Source organism: Carassius gibelio, chromosome B10 (genome assembly GCF_023724105.1).
Source record: "Carassius gibelio isolate Cgi1373 ecotype wild population from Czech Republic chromosome B10, carGib1.2-hapl.c, whole genome shotgun sequence".
In the NCBI taxonomy this organism is placed as follows: Eukaryota; Metazoa; Chordata; class Actinopteri; order Cypriniformes; family Cyprinidae; genus Carassius; species Carassius gibelio.
Window position 1 is genome coordinate 20,419,742 of NC_068405.1, and position 16,092 is coordinate 20,435,833.

The 16,092-nt window shown below is 37.9% G+C and overlaps 1 protein-coding gene across 8 annotated transcripts in view; it reads left to right on the forward strand.

Annotated features, from left to right (window-relative positions):
- gramd1ba (GRAM domain containing 1Ba) overlaps positions 1 to 16,092 on the forward strand; it is a 42,961-nt gene that overhangs the window by 5,736 nt on the left and 21,133 nt on the right. Inside the window, exon 1 of one of the 8 annotated variants that reach the window (XM_052566616.1) lies at positions 3,118 to 3,255. The exons of 5 other annotated variants lie outside the window; for them this stretch is intronic. In XM_052566616.1, the coding sequence (XP_052422576.1) occupies positions 3,155 to 3,255 (101 nt within the window). In that variant the 5' untranslated portion in view covers positions 3,118 to 3,154. Of the gene's footprint in view, positions 1 to 3,117; positions 3,256 to 10,082; positions 10,345 to 16,092 lie in introns of those variants that run through there. 2 more of the 8 variants (XM_052566617.1, XM_052566618.1) reach the window with 2 other exon arrangements.

A 16,092-nucleotide genomic window follows, 5' to 3' on the forward strand; every position in this document is an offset into this window, starting at 1 on the left:
CATATTTTGAATCATCTAAGCAAGTTTTGTAGTGAAAGTTCAGATTTTTAGCTGCGCTCTAATGTTCTTGTTGAGCCCAGCTGGTCAGAGAACACGCCGGTCCTCGGCTGGAATATCATATGAGCGTTTTTTCATCTCCAAGCTTCGGGCGCTTGTTCGTTGGTGCTTTTGTTGGACTTCTTGGAACACTGTGTTCTTTCTTCTGTATTTATGAAATGCGTCTTGTGAACATCACTGCTTGTACATTAATTGAGTTTGTGTATTGTTGCTATTAACATTTATGAGCATTATTACCATGTTTTTGTCAGAAAAGAGGTCATTTGTGTGTGTGTGCATCTCCACACCTGCTAAAGTCAGTTTGTTAAAGTCAGTATGCACGCAATCGCCAGCAGCTCATTTTTGTGCACTCAGCAACCTGATTTTAGCTGATTCCATGAGCTTATTTTTAAATCAGTTTTGTGTTGTGACGTAAAAGCAGCTAATGCTCATTAAAGGTGATGAATGTTCAGCCTGTTTGTGTCCCGTTAGGCTGAAGTGATCACAGCTTAGTCCCTTAACTCTCATTTACACACATGCATACATTACAGGTCCCGTTTTAGTTTGCCAGTGGGAATTTAAATCAAATTGGCCTGAAAAATTAAATTAAAATAGGAAGTGTTTGAATTATGTGAATTATGTCATTGCTTTTTTTTCATGGAATATACATTATTTCTGATCTGAACTATAAAACTGTAAATACTGCTTAAAGGTCCCGTTCTTCGTGATTCCATGTTTCAAACTTTAGTTAGTGTGTAATGTTGTTAGCGTATAAATAATATCTGTAAAATTCTAAAGCTCAAAGTTCAATGCCAAGCGAGATATTTTATTTAACATAATTTGCCTACATAAAACGACCCATTTGGACTACAGCCCTCTAGTTCCTGCAGTAATGACGTCACTAAAACAGTTTTTGGACTAACCACCGTCCACATAAATACACAAAAAAGGAGGCGTGGCCTTGTTGTGCTCCAACGGAGAAGGAGGAAGAGCTGCGTTTGTGTTTGTCACCATGTCGTCGAAACGCTGTTATTTTCATCTCGGGGTCCAATCATCTCAATTTGGCCTTCCCAGGGACGCTGTACTTGGAGATTAGTGGTTACAATTTATGTTTAACTCGGTTCCCGAAAATTATAATCCACATGTAAAACTATGTGCAGCATATTTTGCTTAAGACAGCTTCCTCAATTTCAATCAGTTTAATGTCGGATTCACACAAAGATTATTCTTGAAAGATAGAGCAGTTCCCTCTTTGTCTGGAGAAGGCGTTGTTTATGGACCACAACCGGTAAGTGTATTTTATTATTTAAGTTGGTGCGTTTAACAGTTTCTGTAACTTTTTACACAAAGGGCAACACTGTGTTAACTAGATGGTAGAGCTGTGCAAAAAAATCGAATGCGATTTTCATGCGCATCTCGTCAGTAAAAACGCTCCTGTGAGTATAAGTACATCTCCAGCATGTGCGTTCTTTTACTGTCTGTAGTTCAGATCAGGATTGCCTGGTTTTCAAAACAAATCCTGCCCACTTGCTTCTCAAAACTAGTCCAAAACTAGCCCAATCACGTTTCCTGGAGGGCCGCGTGCGCTCAGCTGCTGTCGAATCACAACACAGGAACCGCTGGCGCAATCAGAACTCGTTACGTATTTCTGAAGGAGGAACTTCATAGAACAAGGAAGTCATTAGCCCGTTTTTATGACAGTGAAAACAGCGGTTTACAGATAGGTGAATTAATTTGTTTTTTTTTACATGCGAAACATGAACACATGTTATATTGCACACTGTAAACACAATCAAAGCTTAAAAAAAGCACGAAAAACGGGACCTTTAAAGTACATCAGTAATTAACAGAATTTAAGTTTTGTCACATGGTTTTCACTGCCTATAGAAATAAATGTTGACAATATTTGTTGTAAATTAGTGTGTTAATATTATTAATTTAATTTTAAAAAATTAAGTAAAAAAGTAATATTTATAAAATTAGAAATAATGTAATGCAATTCAGTATATGTGAATTAAAAACAAATGTCCATAGTTATTGCATTTAAGTGAAGTGACATTCAGCCAAGTATGGTGACCCATACTCAGAATTTGTGCTCTGCATTTAACCCATCCGAAATGCACACACACAGAGCAGTGAACACACACACACACTGTGAACACACACCCGGAGCAGTGGGCAGCCATTTATGCTGCGGCGCCCGGGGAGCAGTTGGGGGTTCGATGCCTTGCTCAAGGGCACCTAAGTCGTGGTATTGAGGGTGGAGAGAGAGCTGTTTATGCACTCCCCCCACCCACAATTCCGTCCGGCCTGAGACTAGAACTCACAACCCTTTGATTGGGAGTCCAACCCTCTAACCATTAGGCCACGACTTCCCATTTAAAATGCTAATTATGTATAGAAATTTTATAATTTTTTTCTGGAAATGCCCAAGTATGTGTATCAGAAATATCAGGGAATTTGTGGGGAATTTCCCCACATAGTTATGAAAAACAATTATTATTAAGTCTTGGAAATTTATGTAGTGAATGTACAATGTACTTTTTGTTGTTGCTGCTGCTAGTTTATTAGTCTAATATTTAATTGCCTGTGCAGTCTCTATACAATATGCCCCCCCCCCCCCCCGCCAATAAATCGGAAAAGACAAGGAAAATTTAGTTAAAAAAATTCCAAAGATATTCAAAACCTAATAAACCAAACCCTATAAAGTACTTGCATGTCATATTGTTTGAATTCTACTTCATCCAAATCAACAGCCAAATGTACTCAGCTTATCACATCTGTGTTTCTCTGGTTTTTACATATTAATATGCATTTTTGGCCAGAAGCATGCAATCTCTTGTGTGCCTCTGAGCCTCTGATGGTTATATTAGCATCTCTGCTGGTGGTCTCACCACTGTCACACCTCAGGTGAGGAAACAAGCTGTACTGATCCACAGCACACACACTGAGAAAACGCAGGATCTAGGTCACCGCAGGACAAGACATGGCCCGCGCAGAGAAAGAGAGAGAGAGCGAGGGAGAGGAGAGGAGGGGGTGAAGTGAGTTCAGTAATGAGGAGTCCTCATCCCGCTAGGGTGGGTGAACCGTGTGCAGTTCTACATGAGTGTAGAGCATCATGGTTCAGAGCAGGACTTTAACATGCACCTCACCCGTCAAGATGGGCTGTCACCCACGGGTGTCCACGCTCAGGAAGAGACTGCACTTTCGCCGGGATCCGTGAGTACTTTTTGTGTTTTTGTCTCTAAAACGGCTCTTGAAAGGTGTTGTGTACAGACTGTAATTGGCAGGCAGAAATTCATGGTCAGTTGATCCAGCCTGAATTACTGTAGTAGATATGGTTTCCTGTGATCTATTGAATTACGCTTTACGTAGAGAAGTTGAACAGAACTCCCTATTATTCATGGATATATAAGCCATGATTGTGTGGTAATAATTTGTTTTTCAGCCGTTTTGAACCGAAAGTCACGTATTTGTGAATTATTTGCATTTATAATGCCTTTTAATACACATTGTTTTATAAAGTTTTGTAATGTTTTAAGTTCTCAAATGAAAAATGCATTGCAAATTATTATAATACATTCTAATTCTTGCTATGCCTTTTAAATGTAAAATGCATTAAACGTATGTGATCAGTTTAAAAGTTGAATATGTTATAATGTATGTGGTTAGACTTACGCATGAGGTTTTGATGGTTCACCCAAAAATGCATGAAGTATTCTCTCAGCACTGTGCCTTTAGTATTTCTGAATATAATCGTATATAAGTCTTATAATATGTTCTTAAAAGTAAAGCCTCCAATAGGGTGTTTTTGCAGTGATGCCATAAAAGAACCAGTTTTGGTTCCCCTAAGAACCTTTCAGTTAACAGTTCTTAAATGAACCATTTTGAAGAGCATTTTAAAAATCTAAAGAATCTTTTTCCACTACAAAGAACCTTTCCTGCATTTGAAAGATTCCATGGGTGTTCAAGGTTCTTCATGGAACCATTGATGGCAATAAAGAACCTTTATTTTTAAGAGTGTACCAATGTAAATGATTGATCTTTGTGAATGAATCATTGAATCAGTGAGTTGAAATTAGTCGATTTTATGAACAAATTATGCTGACAATTTTATGAACCGGTTTTATTGACAAGAATCTGATTCAAATTCATTATCCATTAATGAATAGAGCATTACTGCTTCTCTCGTAAATTTTTATTCCAAGGAAAGCATGGGTAAATATGCTTTTCAGAGAATACAGACTTAAAATTAGTCCAAACATTTGCTATTCAGTGGACAATTCATATGGACTGCATGTAAGTTTTACGGTGCATTTTTTTTTTTTTTTTTGCATTTTTGGAGCTTCTTTATTTTCATTAAATTGAAAAGAGCAGCCAGGATATTCTTCAGAAACTCTGCTTTTGTGTTCTACAGAAAGAAACCCATACATGTTTGAAATGACATGAGATTGAGTCAGTGTACGCAGAGAATTAATTTTTGGTTGAAGTAGCCCTTTAACAAAGTGATGCTATACAGAATGAACATCACACAGACTCACACACACACACACACACACACACACACACACACACATAGACAGTTGTGTTAGAGGATGAGAGAGTGAAAGAGTCATGTCATGTTCTTCTGGTCGACATGAGCTCAGGGTCACTGTGTCCCTGTCACAGTAACTAGACTAACTAGATCTGTTTCTCTTCAGTCAAAAAGCTTTGATGAACACAGATGTTTGTGTGTGTGTGTGTGTGTGTGTGTGTGTGTGCGTGCACTAGTGTGCCTGTTCTTTAATTAGCAGTTGTTCAAGGCAGGCTTTTTAACAAGGAAATCGCTCTGCCTGCCTTACTCCCTATTCCTCTGTGTATTTAAGGTGAGATCAGACATTGTACATTGGACAGGGTTTTTGCTTTGACATGATCAGCAACATTCTGAGTTGCCCTTTCTGCTATAGTTTGTTAGGAAATGCTTATGCTGCAAAAGAAAAGTGCAGCGAGCCTATAATCGGAAGAATACATTATTCATTGCTTTCTCTCCCTAAAAAACTTCTTTCTATATTTAATATTTCATTTCCTAACAACTGTCATGTAGTTGTTTACAGATACCATGGCCACAAAAGGTGTTTGCATCCTAGGCTTTAAAATGTATTGGCATTTTTATACAGCTGAGTTAGGACTGATCAGTGCCTGCTCAAAATTCAGTGTAAAGGTGAATTAAATTAAAGACTGAATTATGCCTGTTCTGTCACACCTCAGACTCTAGTATCAAAATATACATGTAAATGCATGTATGCCACTTCTAAGCAGCATTAAACAATCTGTGTAGAAACACCTGAATGCCAATACAGAAACACTTTTGTGCCAGTGTGGCAATTGGCATCTTTACGCAGCCGAGTTAAAGCTGCTCTGTGCCTGCTCAAAATTCATTGTAATGGTGCTATGCCGCATCAAAGCCAGGCAAAATTATGCCTGCTCAAACCCACGTCAGCTCCTAGTAAGTTATACAGTTGTAATTGCTGTGTAAATGCATTTATGCCACCTCTGAGCAACATTAAAAAGTGTTGTATGTGTAAATGCACCTAAATGCCACTTCAGAACCGCTTCTGTTCCACATCTGTAGTGTAAATGTGGCTCTAGGTAATAAGCCAGCTGGCATTATTTTAAAAAGTGATTGCACAAGCACACTTTTACAGAAAAAAATATATTTTATGAGGTTTTAGGTTTGTTGGTCCGAAATGTTTTAACACTTTGGTAAATAGTTTGAAGCAAACACAGTATTTGGACAAATTCTGGTTTACATGTTAGATGAACATGTTCATAGTTCATATGTTGAATTGTTAACCTATGGTCATTGGTTGATGGGGGCACTATACACACTGTATATCAAAGCTTATAGTAGATCAAGTGATTCTGGTTTTATTCTGTGTTTAGACTGTTTTCTCAGTGCCACCAACATAGTTTCTGTCAAAATTGTTGTAGGATGTGAAAGCACATTATTGCTTGACTTTGTTCCTGTAATAATGTGTCAATGTGCTCAACATGTTCTGGTTGCCTCATGTGTTCTTGTGTTCTTATTTAATTAGCCAGATCCCTGTGAAGGATGTGCAGTCCATCTTTCATCTAAGATTAGACAGAAACCTGCAGCAGCAGTGTCCTGTTACCAGAGCTGATGATTCATCCGAGAACTGCAGACTGATGTTATCTAACACCCCAATCAAATTCTGCTCTCTTGCTCTCTCTGTCTCACTCTTTCTTTTCCACTGAGCTGTAAACAGAGTCCCAGCTCTCATAGTAAGCTCATGTGCACTTCGGACTTTCCGTTAAATGGACTCTTTCCTCAGCCATATGCAAGCTGAGTCCTGTCTGGACATCTGTCTGTCTGTCTGTCTGTGGACAATGAGTTAACCCTCAGAGTCCTTTGGGTTCTTTGTGAGGAAGAGTGGGCCGCATAGAGCCAGTGAAAGTAGGTCATGAGCAACTGATTGAGTTCTCCTTCCTATGTGGGATTCACCAGTGCTTGCTGTATAAATCTCAGTGAAACACCAGAGACCTCAGTGTTTGCATCACAAGTCATCTATTTCATAGATTTTGAGCACAATTCAACAATTCTTTAATAAACATCGTTGTACACATCTGTTAATCTGATCATATTTATAGATACAATTTCTGAATAAAAATGTAGTATTGTGAGTCTCTGGAGCTTTCTGCATATATAATCATAATTGTACACATTCAATATTTTAATGCATTTTTTAATAAATTAGTTATAACTGAAAGTAATAGTGTATTTTCAGTTAGTTTGCCATAGTTATCTTTTCCTCTTATTTCTTCTCAACAATCAGTCCAAAATTATTATTTTTTTAATTATACGTTTGAGTCACAAACTGGTATTCCAGGCTAATTTTTAGGCCAATATTTTTACTTAGCATCAGCTAATAACTGTTTCAGTTTGGTCGATTGTTTTTCCCCCTTCAGCATAAAACTCTATCCACAGCCTTGTCAATTCAAAATAATAATAAAAATGTAAAAAAAATTGTGTACATTTTCAGTAAAAATATTAATAAAATAAGTGTTCATTTTAATAAGTTTGCCCTCATATTGGAAATAAGTAATATCTTCTAACCATCTGAAATCTTTTGAGTGGTATAATAATCTGTGTTGTTTTTGCTAGTCAGGGTTGTGTGCAGTGCTTGGGTTTGTTTCTCTCTCTCTCTCTCTCTCTGTGTGTGTGTGTGTGTGTGTGTGTGTGTGTGTGTCTGTGTGTGCGTTCATGCAGGGATTAGCTGCCTCACTTCATGTCTCCAGTACACTCACTAACCAAGCTTGACAGTCACCTCATCACCTGACTCCTCACACTCTCTTCTCATTGGCTGGCTCCTGACAGCCTCCATGTGGCAGTGGATGGTGATGCTGTGGGGGCGGGGCTATGTACCAGCTTTTGGAGGCTGTTAGGCTGTGATGCTAAACATAGCAGGACTGGACCCGCAGAAATAAACCCATGCCTGGTTCCGCAGGCCATTGGAGCCAGAGATCCTCGTCTGCTCTGCGCTTCCCCACTCAGACCCCCAGAGACCCAGCAAGGGCAAAGGAGCATGTGCAACCGATGACACAGCCGATTACATGTGCAATGCTGATATTTCACATCAGCACTGACCTCCACTGAATGCTGGGAAATTCTAGAAGCACTGCCAATGAAACAATTTTTCTATATTTGAACATATTCCTTATTTGGACATCACCGCTTTTGGGACAAGTAATATCATGTCCAGGTTGTATAAGAATCAGAATATGGATGTATGAAAGGATATAGGTTGTGCCACATTATGTGATTAAATCCCAAGGTGGAGCGAAACATTGGCCATTTTTTATTTTGTCTTCACAAACCTATATTGTGCATTTTATTTCCAGATAAAATTGTGTTTTAGACAGCATGCAATGTGTTCACATTTAGGGCCTGTGATGGAGCTGTCCATTCAGCACCACAGTGACATGCACTCCGATTGGCTAATACTGTTATAGGGAATCATTTTCTGGATAATTGGAAAATGAGAATTATATGGCTATTTTTGAGATTTGATGGATGTGTTTAGCAATCTCTGTAAATGGGCATGTGTGCTGGTCATTTGAGAAGTATCACAGTATTTGGAAGTAGTAGTAAGAGGTGTCCTCTTTCTTTTTGTCTTTCTTGTGTGTCTTTCTGCTTAAGAATTTCACATTTAATTAAATGTGTTACTTGAAGTTCTTTGCAGTTTGTGAAATGTACTAGCAATTTCTGAATGAAAATTGTTTCTACACCTTACTTTTCAGTGTAGGTGTGTTCACACTGACAGTGATTAAGTCAGAGTCCTATTGTTTGTTACTGGGTGAGAATCGAACGCTTTACTCTCTGCACTTCCAATGGTAGCTTCTGTGGTGTATCACTGTGTATCTGCATGCATTTTGTTACAATGCCAACAATCTCCCTAGTCTTGCCCAAAATCACTAACTCTCATTGAAATTCACTTCTGATTATGCTGATACTGCCTGTCAGTTTAAACACTCCTAGGGATGCAACAATGCACCCTTAGCCGGTTCAAAATCAATACAATTATGTGACAAATTAAGTCAGTTGAAATTTTAAACAAATTGCGATACAGTTGGGTATGGAATTTATGTGAATGTACATGAGAGTTTTAGATGGTATTTTCTTTATAATACATATTAAAGTAAATTTACATATTAAAGTGCAGTGGTGCTTTGTTTACAGCGGTAATCAAGAAAACATTATATTGCCGCTGTTCTATAAGCGCCACATGCAGATGTTTTATGTAGTATAGTTAAACAAATAACAAAACCCAGTTTTGAAATTATACAATTCAGTTATTAAAAACATTGTTTGGATTGTGATTAAAATACAGTGGTTCCCTTTTAAAGGGAAAGAGCACAGGCAAAGCCTTAGTTTGTTTATATGAAGAGATTTCTTTAATGTGTGTTATTTATTTGATTTGGGGTTTGTTTAAAAATGTCTAATTAGTTTTGTCATTAGATACATTTTAATTTCACAAAGAAATTTTGTCCAAACAAAAATAATAGGACACCTTTCCAGTTATAATTTGCCATAAATCTTTCATTTATAATTTGTAAAAAATGTTGAGAAAATCGTATTGGGTAATCAGTATCCTGAAATCTATTGCATTGGAAGCTGCGAGGAGCATTACATCCCTAGTACTCCTTTTGTATTTTTGTTCATATTTGACTGCGATTGTGTCAAGTAAGACTTGAAGCAACACATTTTGTTTGTACAGAAACAACTTTCCTAACCACTAAAATAATACAGAAATTATCATTTTGAATACTATTCATGCCCCAAAATTTTTTTGGTTGGTTTAAATGCTGTTCTAGGACAAAAAAAGGATGTTTATTCAGGAACATGTCATACTTTGCAAAATCATTGTCACTGTATTTAAGAGTATTTGGAGACAGTGACTCAGCAGTGTCTTGTCTTTTATACTCAGTCAAATCTGAAAGCCACATCCTTGTGCAGTGAAAACTTCCATTGCTAATTACTTGCAAATATGGCCTAAATGCACATCAAAATTTAACAGAGGTTTACGTGTTCAGACAGCTTGTGAATGTTTTGGTGACCTCTGTGTCGATGGGATCAGGGAAGCGCTGCTGGCCTGAACATGTGACTAGATATTTGCCATAATATCAGCAGTGTATGTGTGTGTGTGTGTGGCATATAGCAGCTCAAACTGGAATAGAACAAGAGAACAAACAATACATTTCTGTCATCCTCACACACACACACACACACACACACACATCAACACACACTCTTTTCGCAGGTTTACCGTCCATCTGTATTAAGGGATTAGAGGACCAGCTGTCAACTGCCTCATAGTCCCTCACACAGAGCAGCAGTGCGACTGGACAGGAATCTTTTTGAGTCAGGAAGGAAGCAAGGGGGAGTGGCCTGAAGGATCTGAGCATGCTCAGTGAGCGCCGGATTTAGAAGAGATCTGCTCATGCCCTCATCTGCAGGAAGAGAGAGAGAGAGAGAGAGAGAGAGAGAGTGAGAGAGGCTGAGCTGCATTACAGAGAGGTGCACACGAGTGTTTCACACACAGTATGTGGAAGCATGGCTGGCACCGCACTTTCATACAGAATGAAGCATTCTGAGTCGGGCTGATCGCCTGTGCTTGGGATCACCCAAACCCACCCGGATTAACATCCTGCTCGGGATGCCTTGGGAAAGGCGGCCCGTAAAATGGAAAGATGACACAGTGGGATCTGGACAGCCTGTAATTCACTAATGAAAGGCTTCAAGCTTGCCTGGTAAGATAGACGGGCAGATGCCAATTGGTCTGTCAAGGGCTTCTCCTCTCTGTGCAGTGCTTGTTTGTGTGTACGTCGTTTTTTAGTGTTGCAGGAAAGAGATTTTGGCTCGCCATGCTCATTCTAAACACCTGCATTGTGCTGTATGCGGTCTGAATCTGTTGCTGTCAGAAATCTGCAATGACGTATTAGTGTCCACTTGTTTACATCAACCAAGTACAGCATTGACTTGGTCTGATAACTGAATTCATTCTCCATAGCTCCGAGCGATTGGCAGTCTCACAGCTGAGGCTGAGGCTGAGATGATTGACTTTGATGTTAAAGGAGTCATATGATGCTTTATTTGGTGTAACAAAATATGTTGACATGCTTTAATGTTCAAAAAACACATTATTTTTCAAATACTGTACATTATTGTAGGATCTCTATGCTCCAGCTCTCGCAAACGTGTTGTTTTCTACAAAGTCCCTCCTTCTGACAAATGCAGTCACAGATTTGCCAACTGACCCAATGCATTGTTATAGGCCAAAGATCGTCGGAAATATAATGCCCTTTTCCATAATCATGAGCTTCTTCTTTTAAATAAAATGTGTTCCTGTAGCTCAACTGGTAGAGCATTGCATTAGCAAGCGCAAGATTGGGGGTTTGAATAACAGGGAACACATGATAGTAGAAAATTGTTAGCCTGAATGCAATGTAAGTCGCTTTGGATAAAAGCGTCTGCTAATTTAATTTAACTTAATTTAATTTAATTTAAAATAAATGTAAAGACAGTTAATAATTTTCTTAGTTTTACCATCAGTTAAATCCTGAAAGGGGAACAGAGTCATGTGACAGACACAGTGATGAAGCTCGTATGTGTTTGCAGTACACAAGCAACTGACGGTTAAGACAGCTGGCTCCACTGTGTGACCCTGTCTCTCTCTCTCTCTCTCTCGCTCCCTCTCACACACACACACACACACACACAAGTGTGCAAAACTCCACATTGGAACATTCAGTACTTAAACTAAGAACAAAACATACTTCCAGTAGCTGATTTAGAAGTGCCAGATTGTCATGGCAAAGAAAGAATTACCTCCTCTCATTCACGAAACGGTCATCCATAAAATATATTTATTTAATGTTTTTATTATGAAGCAGTCGCATGATTAAAGAGTTTTAATTTGAACTGTTTTTTTTTTTATCATTGAACTGTCTTGGACACATTTTTGTCATTTGTAATGCAGTACTGTGTGTTTAAAGTCACAAACATGCTAAATGGAAATGTTTGACAATGATGTTATGGTGCAGATTTATTCCATATCAGATCAGAAGTTGATAAAACTTGTTTAAAAATAACTTGTGTTGAGATCTTGAGTCTTATCTGAGCTTGTGTCTCATAAGAAATTATCACATAAGAAAAAAAAATCTTTGTTTTGTTTTTGTAGAGAGCATAGGCCATAATTTAGATATATTTTTGAGATTGAAAAATGCAGTTTTACAAATGCTAGAAACGTGGCTTTCTAAGGAAAGATTGCTATCAAATAGTACACCTGTGAATGTTTGAAACTTCTGATTCATTTGCCACTGTAAAGCCTGAAACACACTGCATGATTTTCGGCTGACCCAGGCGAAAAATTTTGGCATTGTGAAACAATTGTGGTGATTTCTGTGATCGTGCTTCCTAATCGGTGCTCCTGTGTCGTACAGTGAGAGAGGTTCAAAGGCAGCCGTTGTCACGGTCTTGAGACTAAAGTAAACCTAAGGTAATTTTCTGAGATTGTCAGATATACAGCATGACTGTACGGGTCAATAGGTATCAACATCATACAGTCTGCACATAAATCGCAGCCAAGTTTATTTGATAGATGTCGGACAGTGTGATATGCAATGATCTTATAGGACTGCTAAAATCGTGCAGTTTGTTTCGGGCTTAAATAACATAAAGAATAACAAGTGCAGTAAGCAGTTTAACTAGTTGTGCTAAAAACCAGTGTGTTTATGACAATTTATTTTGACAATGCATTAAAACAATATGATAAGAAATATAGTTTGCAATATAAAGCAGGATAACAAGCTGTTTTTACCGCTAAAATAACTGGTAGCAAAAGCCAACAGCCACACACGTGTGAGTTACAATAGCTATGCTTGCTCTTTCGTTAAATATATGCAAAAACAATTACCATAGTACGACAAAAGAGACAAGATATTACCATAATATGTGTTATAAAAAACATGGAATAACTGTGTACTTTTTGTAGATGGTTTATTTTAATTTTACCCTGTACAGATTTCTGCTCATAAGCAGCTCTGCGGTAACAGTGTGGACAGTCTCAGCATCTGTGTGCTGCTGTGTCCTCCGGTGGGACCCTTGAGCACTGCAGAGTATGTCCTTGGATCGGGGCTCACTCTGTGCCCATCTGTGGGTGTTTACTGCAGTCAAATCCAAGAGACGTGTTGATATACAATTATGAGTCCCTCATGAAAACTCATCGAGATTTACTACTCTTCTTGCTTTTTTGTTTACTTTTATATGATTAAAAGATACTGTAAGAATAATCCTGTTTGATAATCCAGACTTATAGTTTCTGTTTAGTAGAATACAGTATAAAGATAATTTACATCCTAAACCAGATGTGGACATATGACCAGCTCCCTCTCTAGTGTAGTCTGTCACAGCTGAAGAATGCTTTTGAGTTTCGGCTATACTGCACAGTATAGACTGCATACTGTTAAAAATACTGTGTGTGTGTGTGTGTGTGTGTGTGTGTGTGTTTTTATTATGGAATGAAAAATATATCTGATGGTGGTGTGCTACATTATGTGTTGACAGATGATCAAACTGTATGGTGTCTAATATTTGTTGACTCTTGTAAAAAGTGTATTTTCACGTGGGTTGCCGGATTGATGACAAGCTACAGGAAAGAATGAGCGTAATTGACAATTGAAGGAGAGAAGTTGATTTATCCATATTTTAATACTCCTCTAGTCCCAGAGCTTTTTAGATGGATTTTTTAGATGGCAATTAAGCATTTCGTACTTTTTTTTTTTAAATCTGGATAGAATCTGCAACCCCTTACAAAGTTTGATTGAAAGCTTCCATGGATGCAATACACTGTGTTTTCCACCAACTGGCAACCGGGGATTTTTTGTGCTTTTATTATTATTTTTTTTTTACAGTAAAGATGGGCTGTTTGTTCCAGTTATGTTTGTGTTTTATTCTCTGCGGTGATTTGTTGCAGTAGCTCAGCTGACAAGCATTGCCATGTATTACACTGCCCTGACTGAGCAGATTACAGGTCTATTTTAAGAAGAGATGTGCTGTCTATCTCTGATTCAGTGTAGATCAGACTAGTTTGATTTGATTCACAATTCACATTAATGGTTTGGTTTGGTTTGATTTGATCTTTGATATTTTTAATTTCTTTCTGTTTCCACTATCTTGTGATTGCGGACCATCTGATTATTCATGAATTACGATTACAGTCTGATTTGACTCATATTTAAGATCTGTGATATTAGACTCTAATTTCATGTAGTTGTTTACACCTGATTTGTTTTTGCGCTGATTTTACTCAAACTTGTATCTAATTCTCATCTGATTTAATTCTGATCTCATCTGACACTGATCCGATTTAAAGTGATCTAATTGAATCATGATCTGATGCAATATTATCACCTTAGACCTTGCTGATCTCATCTATAATCAATCATAACCTGATCTTGCCTCTGGTCTAATTCAGATTTTTTTTAATGTTTTTTAAAGTCTCACCAAGACGGCATTTCTCTGATCAAAAATACAGTTAAAATATGCATATTGTGAATTAGTGTGAAAGTGGTGCAAAGCTGATTTTTCAGCATCATTACTCCAGTCTTCAGTGTCACGTGATTTTTCAGAAATATAATTTTTAAATAAATGCTGTTTCTATTCATCAAAGAATCCTAAAAAAAAAAATATGATAGTTTTCCCAAAAATAATAAGTAGTGAAAACTGTTTCAATTAAGTAACTGAGCACTGGTTGTATTTGGTAATTACTGAACACCAAATCAGCATATTATAATGATTTCTTGAAGGATCATGTGAGTAGTGTATGACTGCTAAAAAATTCAGCTTTGTCATCACAGGAATCAATATTTTTACCTCTTTTATCAACCACCAAAAAATACTTCAAGAGTCTCATTAAGAAAAATAAGAGCACATTGTTCAACAACAAGGATTTGAGGCACCATGCAATATGCAATAGTAATACTGGTAACAATACAAGTTATACAGTCCAGAATATATGTTCGTGCAGAATCTGCTGGCATATGCATCAGGAGCAGACAGAGAGCGAGCGAGTAAGAGTGAGAGACGGAGTGGTGTGATTGGACAGGGGGAGGGGTAGAGAGCCAGAGACTGGCTTGTTGACGTTCAGGCTGCTGACGCAAGTGGCTTCATTCAAGAAACTCATGAATATTAAATCAACCTCAACCACCACAATGCACCACAGCAGCCGTTTTTCACACCAGCTCACCGTCCTCCTGCCCCCGCTGACCCTGACTTAATAATAGCAAACGACTAATGGGACCTTAGAGGAGACAGCCATGCAGAAGAGTGAAAAAATTAGAACGATTGCTCGAAAAAACAGGGATGCTGGATTCAGAGGTGATAAGCTCCGCCTCCTCTTTTCCTCCTCTCTCGTCACATCACTCCATCCTCACACCGCAGCCGCACTGAATGAATGAAGCCGAGCCCAATGCTTTCGCGTAGCTCCCCATGGCCACCAGGTTTGTCTGTGTGTGATTTTTGCATGAAAATCATGAAAAGTCGTTGTTTTTGCATTTGCATGATGGGTAGTTGCACTTGACATGTCCATGAGCAACAGTTTCCTGTATTTTAGTTCTCACAGATGCTTTTGCCACCTTGCAATATATAATAGAATAATTTTTAAAATTTTAATAGCAAATAAAGCCATTTTTCATCCAATTCCAAGCAGTTATTTTTATCAATTACACTATTAAATATTGCAAAGTGGCAAAAGCATCCGTGAGCTGGATGCTTTTAAAAGAGTAGCTGACATGCGCCATTTAATCAGGGCATTGCATTGCATTTGCTGCATGTAACAAGCTTTTTTGCATCACATAGGAGTGTTTTCTCCCCTTCAACGAGTGTGAGAAAGATGTTTATCACTTCCTTTTGGCTGCTACCGTGAGAGAGCCGGATCCTCTGACTGGTGGTTTGAGAAATTGTCTTAGACCTTGTGTGTTGATTTTTTTTTTTGGTCTCAACATTTAAGCAGAAGGGTGAAAACTGCACCCTTCACACATACTGTACATACACGTGTGAATACGCCTCTGTGGCCTGTCGTTGTGACAGGTGGGAGGTAAAGAGAGCCATACAGCCGCCCACAACAGCTTTTTTCTATAGAGTGTTTGCCAAAGACCTTTTCTCACTTTTATAGGCGTTAAAAGAGCTCTCACTAACATCAGATGCTGGACATGATGGATGAGGCTTTTGTAAAAGACATGTTTTGAATGAATTACTAGCTTTTTTTTTTATTCACACGCTTTATTTTAGTATCATCGAGATACTATTATATATTTTTTATTAATATTTGGAATATTTTGAGTTTTTATTTACATATTTTTTTATTATGATTTATTGAACTGTAATTATAGCATAACAAGGAACCGTCCCCCCCAAAAAAAGGTACACACATAGCTCAGATTTGTGAGAGGAATATAATAATACTTAATACATAATAATACAATTACAAAAAAAGAGAT